Below are 15,210 nucleotides of genomic sequence, written 5' to 3'. Positions count from 1 at the left end.
CGGAGGTGCTGCAGAGGCGAAATGGACCGGAGGTGCTGCAGAGGCGAGATGGACCAGAGGTGCAATGGACCAGAGATGCTGCAGAGGTGAAATTGATAGGCCTTGGCACCATATTGAATATGGGGTGTATGTTGGGGGGGGAGTGACAGTGAGGAGTCCAGGATGACTCAGGTTGCGAGCCTGAAGGATTGGGAAGATGATTATGCCCTGGACAGTAACTGGGACACATTAAGTTTCAGATGTCTCTGAGATGTCAGAAAGGCAGTTGAAGATGTGAGACTGGTCTAGAGAGAGGTAAGGCCTGGATGAGGAGATCTGAGAATCATCAGCATAGAGATGGTAATTAAATCCCTGGGAGTTGATGAGATCACCGAGGAAGATAACATTGAGAGAGAAGGGAAGAGGACAGGCTCAGAGCCCGAGGGACACCTCGCCTGGTCAGGTCTGACTTGGCTGAGTGAGTGTCTAGCTAGGACATAGGGAAGGAGTGGTCAGACAGGAAGTGCAGGGAAAACCTAGAGATAAGAGAGGACCCCGGAGGAGAAAGGGCGAGAAGGAGGATTGAGGAAAGGTCACTGGATTTGGTAATGACTTCGGAAGCTCCAAAGACTGAGGGGAAAGGGGGAAGGGTCAGAGGCAGCTTTCACAGACCCATATCTCTTAGCTCAGCCCCTCCCTACCTGCCTGCTCAGGGCCAGCTGTGCAGCCGAAGAGGGTCCTGGGACAGCCAATGCTTAACCAGAGCTTTGATGCATTTCAGGTCTTGGTGGTGGGAGGGAAAAGGAGCCCTCCCATTGACCTGACAAAGCAGTACCCCTTCACACCAAGGGGAGTCCCCCTGGGTGACTTTGATGCCTCCCATTCTGGGCTCCTGGGGCCCCAGCCTAGCTGGGAGAGGGTTCATAAAGTCTTGAAGGGGAATTCTGGCCTCCAACGTTTGTACTGTATGAGCAGTCAGCACCTCATCCAGTATGCGACAGTATGGACGTTCAGCTCCCAATCTCCTCCTCCCACTTACTCCCGGCTAACAGTAGAACATACATATTTAGGGAGTGTTCACCTGCTACCACCCCCTGGTCAATCAGGGAAATTCAGGCTGGATAGTTCATGGATTTTTCATGCCTGCATTAGAATGGAGCCTGGAAACCCTTTTTTCCTGTCTCCCCTGTTTAGCCAGAAGGGAAATTAGGACCCATCCCTTCTAATCTTTCCTATCTTGTCTCCTTCTCTAATCCTCCAAAGGAAAGGGGGGATAAACCAAGAAAACAGCATCAGTAAAACATTTAAAAAACCCAAATGCCCAGGGCAGAAGGGGCTCATGAATTAATGTCCCTGGTCAAAAGCCCAATGGCCTTGGAGCTTACAGTCTGTGTGACCTTGGACAAACCCCTGCCCACTCCGGGTCTCAGTTTCTCCATCAGAGGTCCTGCCTGACTTGTTGCCCTCCTAGGGCCACTGGGCGGCTTGGCTGAAAGGTAGATGGGAAACTCTGGCCAAAAGAAGAGTCCTGCCATATGTGGCTTGAGGCTGCCCTGGGACCAGCCAGTGTCCTGAGAATATTGACAAAGTCTAGAAAGGCCGGGAGTTGGGGTGGGGAGACAAGTGGCTATTGCTGTACTCTTGGACCCAGAACAGCTGGAGTCCTCATGAAGGCTTCATAGGGCTTCTGGTGGGGGGCAGGATGTAGAGGAAGGACAGCATCCTGTGGGTACTAGAATCAGCTCAAACTAGCACTGGAGAGCTGGTTGTTCAATTTTTATGCCTTGGGAAATTACTGATTGCCTAGACTTCAAAAAGTGATGGAGAAAATGGTGATGACATAGATTAGACTGAACAACTTCGTTGTGCTCTTTTTTGGGAGGGAGACCCAGTTGTTTCACATTTCTCAACACCCCTCTGGCTGTGTTCTCTTTGGGTCCACGTAACCCTAATTGAAGGAATGCCGGGGCAGACATTCCCCTGCAGGACAGCCCCAATAACAGAAACTTTGGGGCAGTAACAGCCATGAGGAGCGTGGATGCGCGGAGGAACCATCCCAGACCAGCTGAACTCTGGCCCAAGGGCTGACTTTATCACAGATGAGAAGAGGCTGGAGAAGAAGAGGAACTTGGAGATCAACCCCTCCAATCGTTTCTCTTTGTAGCCAGGAAACTGAGGCCTCGAAAGGAGAAGGGACCTGTCACACATAATGAGTGCACTGAAGTACTGGGTGGGTGCCAGGGGAAAGGAGCTGAGCGCTGCTGCCAGGCCACCTAGAAGCCATGAGTAGAAACTTCAGGAAGGCAGATCGTGCCTTGATGTAAGACCTTCCCAAGGATCCCAGCTGTTTAGGACTGGAAGGGACTGCTTTGGAAGGTGTAGACAATGAGCTCCTTGTCACTGGAGGCATTCAAGAAGGCGGGAGGTACCCTCTCTTCACGGAGACTTTGGAGGGCATGATTGCACTGGGAGAGAGGCTGCAGAGATCCCGCCCGGCTCTGGCATTCCAGGCTTGTGAGACCACATTCGCCCTGCCCCGCTCCCCCCCCCCCCCAACAGACGCGTGTCCTGTCCTCTGCGGACGAAGCCTCTTTTCACCTGGGGAGGCTCTGCTGACTGGGAGGGAGGAAGAAGCTGCTTTCCTTGTCTCTCTGTCTCCCCCTCGTGTCCAGTACAGGAATGAACAGGAGAAAGATTGAGCTGATGATGGCTGATGTGCCCTGTATTGTCCTCACATGTTCCCAGGGTTTAGGGGTGGCAGGGCAGGGGAAGGGAAGGGGGCCTCTGACCCAGGGAAGGTGACCAGCAAAGGAGGCAGTCCCACCTGCCTTGGGCCTTCCACCCCATCGCCTGGCCGGGATCCCTGCCGCATCAGTGAGCTGCTTGCAGCCTCTCCCAAAGGCTGGGGCTCTCCAGAACCGGCCCCTGCAGAGACCCTGGACTGTGGAAGGCTCCCATCTACCCCAGCCTTGGCCAAGCTCTTACTGTGGGGAAAACCCAGAGCCGGAACAACGTGGCCACTGAGGAACTGGACGAGGGTCAGCACTGCCTGTTTTTGCTTCCTGTTTATTGTGGGACAGGCTCCATGGTGAGGGGGTGGTGTAAGGAAAAGGCCCATTCTACCCATTTCCCAGCTGGGAAAGACTGAGGCCCCCAGAGCTTCCTCTTTGTGCCGGCTGCGCTGACTCCTAGGAGCCGGGCAGAGGGAGCCTCAGGCCCTTCTTTAGCTGGAGTGCCTTGCCCACCTCCTCAGAGCACTGCAGCCTGTGCCACTGGGCTATGGGCCGCCGGGCGTGGGCCAGCATGTCCGACCAGTGGTGCAGCTGGTGGCCGGTGGCTCGGCAGCCCAGGAGGAGCTTCCCCAAGGGCTCCCCCCTCGACATGCTGCTGCGGCCCCAGAGGGACACCAGCAGGTCCACTTTCTGAGGAGGGAGCAAACAAGACACAGGATTAGTCCTTCCCTTGGGAGCCCCGGGGCCCCCATGCCTCTGAGCCACCTCTGCCGGGAAGCCCACCTGGATCTGGCTGAAAGGCACGGGAAAGGTGAAGGCTTCATTGAAGTAGGGGCTGGATGTGTTTCCCTTCACACTCGTCTTTCTCTTCCACTTTTTCCTGTTCAGGAGGAGCTGAACCTTCACATAGAAGCCTGGGGAGGAGAAGGTGCTGCTGTCTGTGCCGCAGCCCCCTTCCCTGGGGCCCTCCTCCCCAGACCCAGCCAGGGGTCCCCCACCTGCCAGCCCCTGCCGTAGGCCTCGAGCCTCCAGGACCACCACCGTCAGCCTCCCCGTGCTGGGGACGTAGCGGAGAGAGAGGCACAGCTCCCCCATCTGCTCCTGCTGCGTGTGGGACAGAAAGCAGAGTCAACATGGGGACGCCCAGGCTTCCCGCAGCCCTCCCGCCCTGCTGGATGTCATGGAGGCTCTCCGAACCTCCATTTTCCCACTCTGCGAAACGGGCAGAAGCAGGCTGTAGGTTTTGTCTCCTCCCCGTGGTGCCGGAGGAAGTTCTTGCTGACCCTCCTGCCTCTGCGCTGCCACCCTATGCTATTCCTCTCTTTCCAGGTCAAACTCCTAGAAGAAGATGTCTACACCCCCTGCCAAGATGATGGGGCCTCCAAGCCTACACTGGTGACCCCGCCGTGGGCGCCTCTCCTCTCTGGGCCTCCAGGACTCATCCTCCCCAGCTCTCCCCCTCCCCGGCTGACCTCTCCTCTTCCAGCAGCTCGCCGCTGTGGACGGCCTTGGTGCGGGCTGCTTCCCCCACCCACACTCGAGCCCAATGGCTCTGCTCACTGCCCCCCGAACGCAGAATTCGTCTCCCACCTGGGATGCTCCTCCCTTCTCCCAGATCTTTCCCTTCAAGGCTGCGCTCGGTCACCACCTCCTCCCTGAAGGCCTCTCCAGGGGCTCCGTGAGGACCAGACTGTCTGGTCTGGGTCTCTGCATCCCCCATACCGGGGCCGGCCCGAGCCTCACACAGAGTGTGCGCCTAGCAATGGCTGCTGGTTTTCGTTTCTGGCCTTTCCCAAGGACGGAGCATTGGAACCAGGGGTCCCTGGAGCAGGCTCTCAGCTCCACCAGTGCCTGCCAGGCCCTGAGACCTTGGAGAGGTTCCTTCCCAGTGTTAGGTGCAACCAGGGACTGAATGAGAAGACCACCAGTCCCCTGCCCCCGCTCCCGCTCCCCAGCTCTGACACTGTGAAGTGTTTCAGCTTCCCTTAGGAGGGGCAGAGGGCCGCTGGAATAGGGGCTGATGCCTCACCTGGGCCCGGCCTGGTGGCCCCAGCTCGTACCACTGCTCCAGGACGTGGTGAAGGTCACTGGTGCCCAGGGGAATCAGGAGCTCCCCCACGGAGGCGTGGGGGGAGAAGCGGTGAAAGTCCAAGACCTGGATCACCAGCATGGCCTCGGGCAGCTCAGCTTGGGACACCTGGGAGGGGAGAGGGAGCGGAGCCCTGGCACTACCCTCCCTGGCTCCGGCATCCCCCAGCCCAGCCTGGGCCAGACTCCCGTCTTCAAAGCCCCACCTGGAAGACACAGCTCTCATTGAAAACGGGGCTGAGCGTCTGCCGATGCACCTTGGTCTCATGAATCTTCTGGGGGTCTGAGGTCAGGTAGATCCTGGCGTAGGGGTCAATCACACCAGCGGCCTGCGGGGCCTTCAGATCGGCCGCCTGCTTCAGGCCGACCCTCAGCTGGGGGGATGGGGAGGGCCCTCAGGCAAGGGTGGCCTCCGGCCTCTGCCCAGCCCCTTCCGTGCCCCCCTCCAGGTCTCCCCTCCCCACTCCGTCCTCCCCCAGCCCGGCCTCGACGGGCAGCTGAGCGAGGTCACCGGCCTTCTCCAGGCCGCAGCTCGCCCCTTTCTTCAGTGAGAAGAATCATCTTGGATTCCCCCTTGAGACGTCCTGAGGAAGAGCCAGCCTCGCCCACCTCCTGGCTGCGAAAGTTGTGCTCCAGGGAGACCTGCAGCCGGCCCCTCTTCGGGCCCTGCAGCCCCAGCTCCACGTCATCTACATCAGGCTGCACCTGGGCGGACAGAAGCCATGAGGACAGCCCCCCCCCCCCCGCCCTCCCCAGGGGAGGCCAAGGGCAGAGAGGTTGGGGCAGGCCAGGCCAGGGAGGCTGCTCTGCCAGGGGGCGGAGCCGGGGCCGGGCTGACGCGCCTTCTCCCCCACCCCCATAACAAGCAGTGTCTCTAGAGACCGTGTGGATTCAGGGCATGGCACCAATGAGTGGCCCTCACTCAGCAACCCCAGGAGGCAGGGAGGTGCCGTGGTCATCCACTTTATAGAGGAGAAAACGGGCTGAGAGGGCAGGTGACTCGTCCAGGGTGCCCTAACCAGTGTCTGAGACAGGATTAGAACTCAGGTCTTCCTGACTGCTATCCACCCCTCTAGACATCAGCCCCCTCTCAACATCTTCAAGACTGGGGCCTCCACTCTGGGGACGTGAGGGAAGAACACGTTCCCCAAGAGACCCCATGGAGGTGGGTATCTTCACCCTCTTTGCCACGGGCACACAAGCCCCAGCCCCCTTGTTCTGGTTCTGGGCCGGGTTCTGCGGGGCAGCCTTTGGGTCCTGAGATGGTGTGAGTCTGGCACTCAAGGCTCCTAGCTGCACACCTCCTCCCCTCCCAGCCCAGCCTGTCCCTTCACTGTCCTCCAGACTCCCACGTCCCTCCATCCTTCCCACCAGAATCACAGGATGGGAAAGCTGAGAGCGGCCCCAGGCTAGCCACAGCTGCCATGAGGCCGTGGGGCCGCCCACCACCTCCTGAGGCAGCCCCTTCCACACTGGGAGAGCTCTGGGACCCCTTTACATCTTCCCTCAATCATCCCGGTTTAGCCTAATGTGGCCCAGCAGAACCTGGAGACAGCCACGGGGTCTCCCCAAGTCTCCCCTCATGGGGCGGGGGATCGAGGCCCTTCCCACCCTGGGGGCCCCCTTCAGACCCTCCAGTTTGTGAGTCTCCTTCCATCCTTCCCTGCCTGGAAAAACCCCCTCTCTTCCTGTCTACATTTATTCGTCATCTAGAGCCAACCCATCCTTCAAGGCACTGTGGAAACCAGGGCAAATCTGAGTACTGTCTTTGGCACCCGGGTGACCCTGACCCAGTTTAGTCACAGACTGTACTCTCTGGGCCTCAGTTTCCTCCTCTGTAAAATGGGGGCGATGATCTCCTCTTTTGACCATCCCAGCTCACTAGAGATCCCCTAGGCCAGCCGTCTTCAGCCCATCTTGTGGACTGTCTTGCCCTTCCCCATCCTCCCTCCCAGAAGCTGGGCTGGCTGGTCTGTCTCTGTGGGCACTCACCAGGTGGGTACTGGTAGAGTTTGAGGCCCTGCCCAGGTCCACGGTCTCCTTCGCCCCCTTCTTCCTTCGTCTCCGGCAGCAGCGGCAGCAGCAGCAGACAATGCAGAGTGGGCAGGAGACCAGCAGGAGGGCAGCTCCCACAAGGACAGTGATGAGTAGCCATGGAGGTACTGCGGGGTGGGTGGCAGAGAGCTAGGGGGGCCAGCCGGCTCTAGGCCCACGGCCAGCTCCCCCCACACTCAGGACCACCAGGGGACCCGCCTCGCCCAGGCCACTCATCTTAGAGATAGGGAAACTGAGGTTCCGAAAGTGGCAGAGACTTGGGCAAGGTCACCCTGCTCCTAAGTAGCTTCCAGCGTAACTTTCTAAAGGGTCCTGCCCCACTCGTACCCAGCACCAGCCCAAGGACTCACAGGGAATCTTGTCCCAGACATCCTGGATGAATCCTGGTGTACCCTGGGTCTGCGCAGGGGACGACGCAAAGGAGAGGCCCACGCTTGTCTGATGCTCCGTAGTCATGTTCCTTGGGACCTGGAGGAAACATCGGCCCATTGGCCCGGGGAGTAGTCAGGGGCGCCTCCCTTGGCCCACCCGCCGCACAGCCAGTGTTCCCTGGGGATCGGCCAGCGGGGGCTGGCTGCTCCAGAGTCCTTGGAGCAGACAGGGAGCCATGATGAATTAAGAACTCTAGGGGCTGCAGGCACTAGATTCAGAAATCAATCAACAAAGCTGCTGGCCAGGCCCTTAGTCACCGTACCTGCCAGGACAGAGAGGGATGGGGCTGGGGGACACAGCAGGGTGGGGTTACTCCCTCCCCTCTTAAATATACCTGAACACGTAGGAAATACCCAGAAAGGCTTCCTAGGGAACTGAGGCATGAAGGAAAAAGGCAGACAGAAGGAACAGACTCCCCAAACAGGACATAGCACTGCCCACCTCCATGCCTTTGCACAGGCTGTGCCTGGCTGGAATTCTCTCCTTCCTTCCCTCTAACTTGGGGAATCCCTAGGTCCCCTCAAGGCTCAGCTCAGGCGGCACTGCCTCCACAGATGGGGCCTTTCCTGATCTCCCAGTCGTTTCTGCTTCCCGTCCCCACGTGACTTCCTATGGCTGATGTCTTCAGCAATTTACACATTCCTTCTCCGGCCATTGACTAGAGGATAAGCTTGTTGAGGGCAGCCGCTAGCCTGTGTTCTGTCCTCCCAGCGCAGCCGCTATATTCCCCCCTCTGAACTTCATTCCGGCCAGGCTCGTGGACCTGGAGACCTGGAAGGGCCTGTAGTGTCCCCAGTGCCTAGGACAGTGCTTGGCACATGGTAGATCCCTTGATAGGGGGAACAGGCTAAGTGACCCAACAGGGAAGCCGGGCTGGAGGGGGAAAGGAAAGGGATCTGAAGAGGAAGAGCCGCTCCTGCCCCTTTGGGATGGTCCCCCAGCCTGTGCTCCCGAGCAAGGGCAGGCTCGTTCCCCACAGTCCGGCGAGGACCCCCTGAAGCCACGAGGTTTGGCCTAGGGGCGGCAGGAAGGGGGAGTGGGAGAGAGGCGGCAGGAAGGGGGGCAGGGGGAGGGGCGGCAGGAAGGGGCAGTGGGGGAGGGGCGGCTGTCCTGGAGCTGGAGGGACCCAGGGAGCGTTCCTCATGGCTGAGTCAGGCGCCGCGCCCTGCCCAGCCTGCTCAACCCGGGGCATGGGTGTGGGGGCATGGGAAGCAGACGCTGCCAGGACCACAAGGCAGGGGGAAGCCCACCTGGCCTGGTTGGGCAGGACTCAAGGAGAGAAGGTCCCCAGATCTGGGAGCCAGGAGGCCTGGGCTGTGAGAGCGCCGCGCTCCCTGTGCCCACCTGCCTGTCCCTCCCTAAAGGGAGGCCATGGCCTCCTCACTTATCAGCATCCCATCGCTAAGTGTTTGTTGGGCGGGTGGCTTCTGGCTGGCGAGGGCAGCCCTGGCCCACCCAGCCAGCATTCCTGCTCACCTCTGCTGGGCTAGGGGACACCTGGCCAGGGTCTGTGGGGACCTGGAAGGGTGTGGGCAGCCGGCACGTGAGCTCCAGAGCCCCTGGCCAGCTGGGCCTGGCCTTCCTAGTGTTTGGCAAGACTTAGAGTTTGGGGTGATTTTCAAAGCCATGGGAAACTCTTCCACTCCTCACTCCCCAGCCCTACACCCTGGCTTCTTATCAACATTCACACAGAGCTCCCGGGAGCCAACCTTGGCTCAATCCTGCCTCCACACCTTTGCTCACCAGGTATCCCCCTCCTGGTATGCCCCTCACCTAGCACCGGGATGTCTCCCCCTGCTCCTGCCCTGCTGCCCCCCGGCCCTATGCGATCCTCTCTGTTCTGTGAATCTTGGCTCCCGTCCTCCTCCCCACCTCTAGACTGGGAGCTCCCGTGGCCAAGACGTCTCCTCCTTCTCCCATCTCTGTAGATCTGCCCTTCAGAGTAGAACCCAGGGTCAAGTTCACTTGGCAGGGGCTCGGCTGGTTCATTCTCTCTCCCACTTGGCCAGTCGAGAGTCCCTGGTGCAGCTGAAGAAGGCCTTGAGGGGCATCTCCCCCTCCCCCCCACCCCGGAGCTCAGGAGGTGGGAGGGAAGGCGACAGAGCCCGAGGACAACGCTTACCTGTGGCCCCTTGGGCAGGGGGGGCAGGCTCAGGAAGGAGTCGCTGGTCCCTTCCCCTCCCGGGCTGACCTGAGGGGCCACATGGCTGGGGGCTCGTGCCCACGGCTGCCCTTTCTCCGGTCTTGTGCTGGACTGGAAATTCTTCTCTGCAGTCCAGGTGGGGGGATGGGGAAGGACTTGGAGGAGCCCCACCTCAAGGCCCCGGAAGTCCTGAACCCCTGGGAGCTGGGGAACTCCCTGGCCTGGGAGCAGGCCCTGCCAGGGACCTGTGGGGGAGGGTCCTGGGGTCCCTTCCCAGGCCCAGAGAAGGGAGTTGGGAAGAAGGGGAGGAGGAAGGTGGGAGGGCATTTCGGAACATCTTTGGACTCTGAAGCCTGGGCACAATGTGGAGAGCAGTTAGGTTCCTTTTTTTCCACCGGTAAAAAATATGGTGTTACTCTCTTAGAGGCCCATTAATTTTTCTTTTTATTTTTTTACACGTAGTAGTATTTTATTTTTTCCAATTACATGTAAAGATAGTGTTCAACATTAACTTTTATAAGATTTTGAGCTCCAATTTTTTTTCTCCCTCCCTCCACTCCCCAAGACGTCGTGCAATCTGATGTAGGCTGTACACATGCAATCGTATTAGACATATTTCCACATTAGTCACGTTGTGAAAGAAGAATCAGAACAAAAGGGAGAAACCACGAGAAAGAAAAAAAAATCAAAAAAGCGAAAATAGTCTGCTCTGATCTGCATTCAGACTCCACAGTTCTTTCTTTGGATGTGGATGGCATTTTCCGTCATGAAGCCTTTGGAGATGTCTTAGATCCCTGCATTGCTGAGAAGGGCTAAGTCTGTCAATGTCAGTCATTGCACAATGTGGCTGTTACTGTGTACGACGTTCTCCTGGTTCTGCTCACTTCATGCAGCATCAGTCCATACAAGTCTTTCCAGGTTTTTCTGAAGTCCACTTGCTTATCATTTCTTAGAGCACAATAGTATTCCATTACATTCATATACCACAACTTGCTCAGCCATGCCCCAATGGATGGGCATCCCCTCAATTTGCAACTTTTTGCAACCACAGAAAGAGTGCTATAAATATTTTTGTACATGTGGGTCCTTTTCCCATTTGTTTGCTCTCTTTGGGATGCAGCCCTAGAAGTGCTATTGCTGGGTCAAAGAGTATGTACATTTTTATAGCCTTTTGGGCACAGTTCCAAATTGCTCTCCAGGATGGTTGGATCAGTTTACAGCTCCACCAACAATGCATTAGTGTTCCAATTTTCCCACGTCTTCTCCAGCATTCATGATTTTTCTGTTTTGTCATGCTAGCCAACCTGATAGGTGTGAGGTGGTACTCGGAGTTGTTTTGATTTGCATTTCTCTAATCAATAGTGATTTAGAGCATTTTTTCATACACTTACAGATAGCTTTAATTTCTCCTTCTGAAAACTGCCTGTTCATAACCTTTGACCATTTATCAATTGGGGAGTAACTTGTATTCTTACCCATTTGACTCAGTTCTCTATATATTTTAGAAATGAGGCCTTTATCAGAGACACTGGCTGTAAAAATTCTTTCCCAGCTTTCCGCTTCCCTTCTAATCTTGGTTGCATTGGCTTTGTTTGTGCAAAAACTTTTCAATTCAATGTAATCTAAGTTATCCATTTTGCATTTCGTAATGTCCTCTGCCTCTTGTTTGGTCATAAATTCTTCCCTTCTCCTTGGATCTGACAGGTAAACTATTTCTTGCTCTCCTAATTTGCTTATAGTTTCATCCTTTATATCCAAATCATGTACCCATTTTGACCTTATCTTGGTATATGGTGTGAGGTTTTGGTCTATGCCCAGTTTCTGCCATGCTCTTTTCCAGTTTTCCCAGCAGTTTTTGTCCAACAGTGAGTCCTTATCCCAGAAGCTGGGGTCTTTGGGTTTACCAAATGGTGGATTACTGCAGCCATTGATTACTCTGTCTTGCCTAAGTTGGGGTCCTCTTGCTCCTGGAGGAAGGTGGGACTGTGTCTGGGCAGAGGGAGCCACCCTCTTCAGTCCCCCAGTAGCCTGTGGTTCTTTGGGCATCACATACTCCTCAGACAGAAGGAACCGTCCTTTCAGGGAGCCTTGACCTGCAAACAAGCTTGGCTCGGGCCACGGTCCTGCCTTTCTCAGAATCACAAAGTCTCTGACGTGGAAGGCACGGCCAAGGCCTTCTGGCCAGTCCAGACCTGAGCCAAGACATTCTTGGCAAGTCAGAGCCTGAACACCCCTTTAAGGCCCCCACGGACAAGGAGCTCACTACCTGCCCAGCCCTCCCTGCCCTCCCCACCAGGCCCTTCCATCAAGCTAAATTTTCCTCATCCTGCCCAGTGGGGCCGAGCAGAGCAGAGCAGAGACTCTGGCAAGGAGACTGCCCGAGGCCCATCCATCCTGGCCCCAGTAGGCAGGAGGCTTTCCTGCCTGGCCTCAGTGGGTGACCCAAGCTGAGCTGATTCTTTTGCTCCTGCCTCCAGATTTCTGGCCTAGGTCATTGTCCTTGCCACTCTCTGCTCCCAGCCTGGACCCTGGGCTGCCCCCTCCCCTTCGCTGCCTTGCAGTCGCATCCCCCCAGGCCGGCTGCCCCCTGGGGACTCCTGATCCCAGGGAGAGCACCTCTGCCCAGGAGGCTCTTAAGTTTTCGGGCTACAGGGTGAAATTGACAGTCCGATTTTTTGTTGAGGGGCAGGGAATGCACATGCTCAGGCGTCCATGTGTACACATATGGCAGCGTGTGTGTGTGTGTGTGTGTGTTTATGTGCATGCATGTAATCTCTGGGAAGTCCCACACATTTGTGTGATTTGCGTAGGGGACCAGTCACCAAAGGGAGCCCCCTACGCTGGGCTCTGGCTGCTAAGCCCTCTGCTCTCTGTCTCTAGGCCTGTGGAGTGACCTCCGTGTGACACTGGGTGTGGGGGGAGGAGATGTGTGATTGCATGGCCAGACATGGCCTTGGGGGGGCGGGCGGAGATGATCTCTGGCTGAGACATGTGACCGCAGCAGGAGGAGACGCATGGCTGGGTGGGGGTGACGCTCCATGGCAGATATATGGTCGTCCAGAGAGGCACAGTTATGGCTAGTGTCTGAGGCTCGGGGGAGGAAAGAGAAAGCCAGTCGGGCCTGGTAGCCAAGGCCCTGCCCCTGGGGCTGCAAGAGGGTGGGGAGACACTGGCTGGACCTGGAGGGGTCTTCTGAGCTGGGGGGCTGGCCCATCCAAGGTTCTCTGTGTGCGGGCCAGGTGGGGGCTGGACGGGAACCCTTGGGCCAAAGGACGAGGAAGCAGTCTTCTAGGGAGACACCGGGATGGACTGTAACCCCCCAACCGCCTCCCAACCCCCACCTCGCCATCTATCCTGGGACAGACCAGACCCTTGTCTGTCCATCTGTCAATCACTGGCACAATCTGAACCCCCATCTGTCTCTCTGTTCCATCCATTCGTGTCCTTGGGACAGCCGATGCCCTCGTCTGCCCACTCCTCTGTCCCTGGGACAGGCTGGACCTCATCCGTCCATCTATCTGTCCTTGGGAAAGCATGGGCCCCGACCATCCATCTGATTGTTCCTAAGATAGACTGGCCTCCCATCTGTCTGTCCCTGAGAAAAACTGGCCTTCCTCTGTCCATTTTTCTACTTTGGCTGTAGATTGGGCTTCTGTCTCTGTCCATCGGGTCAGGCCACGAGAGAGGCCGGAGCCCATCTGCCCATCTATCTGTTCCTGAGACAGACTGGCCTCCCATCTGTCTGTTGACCCATCTGTCCCTGAAAATACCACATTTGTCCACCTGTCTGTTTGTCCCTGAAAGAAACTGCCTCCCATCGGTCTGTCGTCTGCCCCTGGAAAAACTCTGCTTCCTCCGGCCATCTTTCTCTTCCTGTCTCTTTGTCCATCCAGTTGGACTCGAGAGAGGCTAGAGCCATTTCTCATCTGTCTGCTCTGGAGACAGACTGAACTCCCCTTTGTTTTTCTAGCTATCTGTCCCTGGAAGCAGTCCATTTGTCCGTCAGTCTGTCTGTCCCTGGGAGAGACTGGAGCCCGTTTGTCTGTCTGTCTGTCTATTCCTGAGCCAGACTGGGCTGAGCATCTGTCTCCTTCTGAGAAGCTCTGGAGTCTGGGTCTGTCTGTCCATCCATCCAGCTGTCAGTGGGCCAGCCTTTGCCCCCCATCCATCTGGCTCTGGGACAGCCCGTACTCCATCCATCTCGCCTGCGTCCTGGAGACAAGCCCCCTGCAGCCGGCAGGCACATTCCTGGGCTTGGGCCCCGGCCAAAGCAAACCCTGGTGTAACTGCCTACGGAAGCCGCCTGCAGCAGAGTGGGGGGCCCGTGGTGCAGGGGATGGGTGGGGGCAGGAAGGGGTGGGGGGGGGTGTCTGGGCCGCGGAGCCCTGCACTCAAAGCCACCTTTTCATGAGCTCGGGGGCCAAGCGCAGAGTGGTGATTAGGCACCAGGCCCAGCTCCGGTCCCAGCCCAGGGCCCCCCAAGCCTGTCTGTCCAGTCCCAACCGCAGCAGGCGGGCCAGGTGCCGACTACGAGTCCCAGAATGCCAGCTCAGTGTAGGGGGAGCATGCGTACCTGGGGAGGGACAGGGACTGCTCCCCCACGCCCCCGGCCACCCCACCCACCAGCCACTTCCTGGAAGCCAGGCATGGGAGGGGCACCTTTCTGATCCAGCTGGCTGGTGGTAGGAGGGAGCCCCAGCCCTTGGCCCGGTGAGTCCCCCAGGCAAGGGCCCCCTAGAGCCTCTTTCCCCTCCTCCCCAGTCCCCAGGCCAGCCCACCCCCCAGTAAACCCTGTTGCCCTGGGCCCAATGAGAGCAGGTTCAGGGGCCCCACATCAGGGTTCTAGTACACGTCTGGCCAGGGATGCGGGGGATGGAGAAAGGGGCCGCCATGAAGCCCGGGTGGGGGTCTGGGGCGCAAAGACAAAGGAATCCCTTTGGATGGGACTGACTGCCAGGGCTGAGTTTGAGGGACAGCTGAGGTGAAGGCTTGGAATTCACTTTCACTTTAGGGTCCGATGGGCCCATGGCTGCAGAGGATGTGGGTTCCAGGTCTACGCTTACCTGGGTGGGAGGCACTTTACTCTGGGGCCTCCTCCTCCTGAGCTCACAAACCAAGTGATCTCTGAAGCTCTCAGATGCTACCTTCCCTGCAGAATGCTGCCCCAGCTGACAACCCTTCAGGGTCTGCTGAGCGTTTGACCGATCCCACATCTCCTATGTGAGAGATTGTTGTCAGCCCCACTTTACAGATGAGGGAAACTGAGGCCCAGCCTTTAACAGACCTGCTCAGGGCTCTCATAGCTAGTAAATGTTGGAGGTGAAGGTTGAACCTGGCTCTTCTGGGCTCCAGATCCAGCCCAGGATGGAGCTATTGCCAGCTGCCTGTTGGGTGGTGCCAATAGGTTTGGGATTAAAGTTGGGGGCCTGCAGAAGAAAAGCTCTGCCCCAGGCTGGACCTACAGCTTTCTTCTCTCCCTGAGCCCAGTTAGGAAGCCCCAAGCCCCTGGCCTCCCCCAGCTCTGACCCATCTTGCCTAGCACAGGCTGGACCCCCTCACCACCCTGCATTCAGAGCCCTGGTCTGGGGCCTGCTCAGGCCTGAGAGTTTGTGAGTTTGTAATGTGTGTGCATGTGTGTGTGTGTGTGTGTGTGTGTGTGTGTGTGTGCAGAGTGTGAGTAAGAGAATGTAAGTATGCATGAGAGTATGTATGTATTGTGAGTGTGTGTGTATGTGAGAGTGTGAGTGTGTGAGAATGTGTGTGTGAATGTGTGTGCAGAGT

General features: G+C 57.5%; 2 protein-coding genes and 1 long non-coding RNA gene across 3 annotated transcripts in view; 2 read left to right on the top strand and 1 right to left on the bottom strand.

The window, feature by feature from the left end:
• LOC114047790 lies at positions 1–2,683 on the top strand. The gene is made up of 2 exons (XR_003569673.1): positions 1–86; positions 2,144–2,683. It is a non-coding gene; the product is annotated as an uncharacterized LOC114047790 (long non-coding RNA).
• Positions 2,684–3,167: 484 nt separating this feature from the next.
• On the bottom strand, positions 3,168–8,197 carry SYT8 (synaptotagmin 8). The gene is made up of 8 exons (XM_027868716.1): positions 7,205–8,197; positions 6,792–6,961; positions 5,409–5,504; positions 5,006–5,173; positions 4,741–4,908; positions 3,710–3,815; positions 3,495–3,625; positions 3,168–3,401 (listed from the first exon to the last, which is right to left on the bottom strand). The coding sequence occupies exons 1-8, from the start codon at positions 7,341–7,343 to the stop codon at positions 3,168–3,170; spliced, it is 1,212 nt and encodes a 403-aa protein (XP_027724517.1). The 5' UTR covers positions 7,344–8,197.
• A 5,856-nt stretch (positions 8,198–14,053) lies between these two features.
• LOC114047782 (cytosolic 5'-nucleotidase 1A-like) overlaps positions 14,054–15,210 on the top strand; it is a 10,054-nt gene continuing 8,897 nt past the window's right edge. The window contains exon 1 of the mRNA XM_027868717.1: positions 14,054–14,139. The gene's annotated coding sequence lies outside the window, so the exon portion shown is untranslated. The remainder of the gene's footprint in view (positions 14,140–15,210) is intronic.

This window comes from Vombatus ursinus, unplaced genomic scaffold, assembly GCF_900497805.2.
Source record: "Vombatus ursinus unplaced genomic scaffold, bare-nosed wombat genome assembly UNPS02014790.1, whole genome shotgun sequence".
In the NCBI taxonomy this organism is placed as follows: Eukaryota; Metazoa; Chordata; class Mammalia; order Diprotodontia; family Vombatidae; genus Vombatus; species Vombatus ursinus.
This window is presented reverse-complemented; position numbering and strand designations above follow the sequence as displayed.

Excerpts from the sequence above, each read along its gene's own strand:
- SYT8 (XM_027868716.1), bottom strand. The coding sequence starts at position 7,343 with ATGGGCCGATGTTTCCTCCAGGTCCCAAGGAACATGACTACGGAGCAT. Across the intron at positions 5,505-6,791 it reads ACTCTACCAGTACCCACCTG|GTGCAGCCTGATGTAGATGA; the intron begins GTGAGTGCCCAC and ends CTGTCCGCCCAG. Across the intron at positions 3,402-3,494 it reads TGCCTTTCAGCCAGATCCAG|AAAGTGGACCTGCTGGTGTC; the intron begins GTGGGCTTCCCG and ends CTCCCTCCTCAG.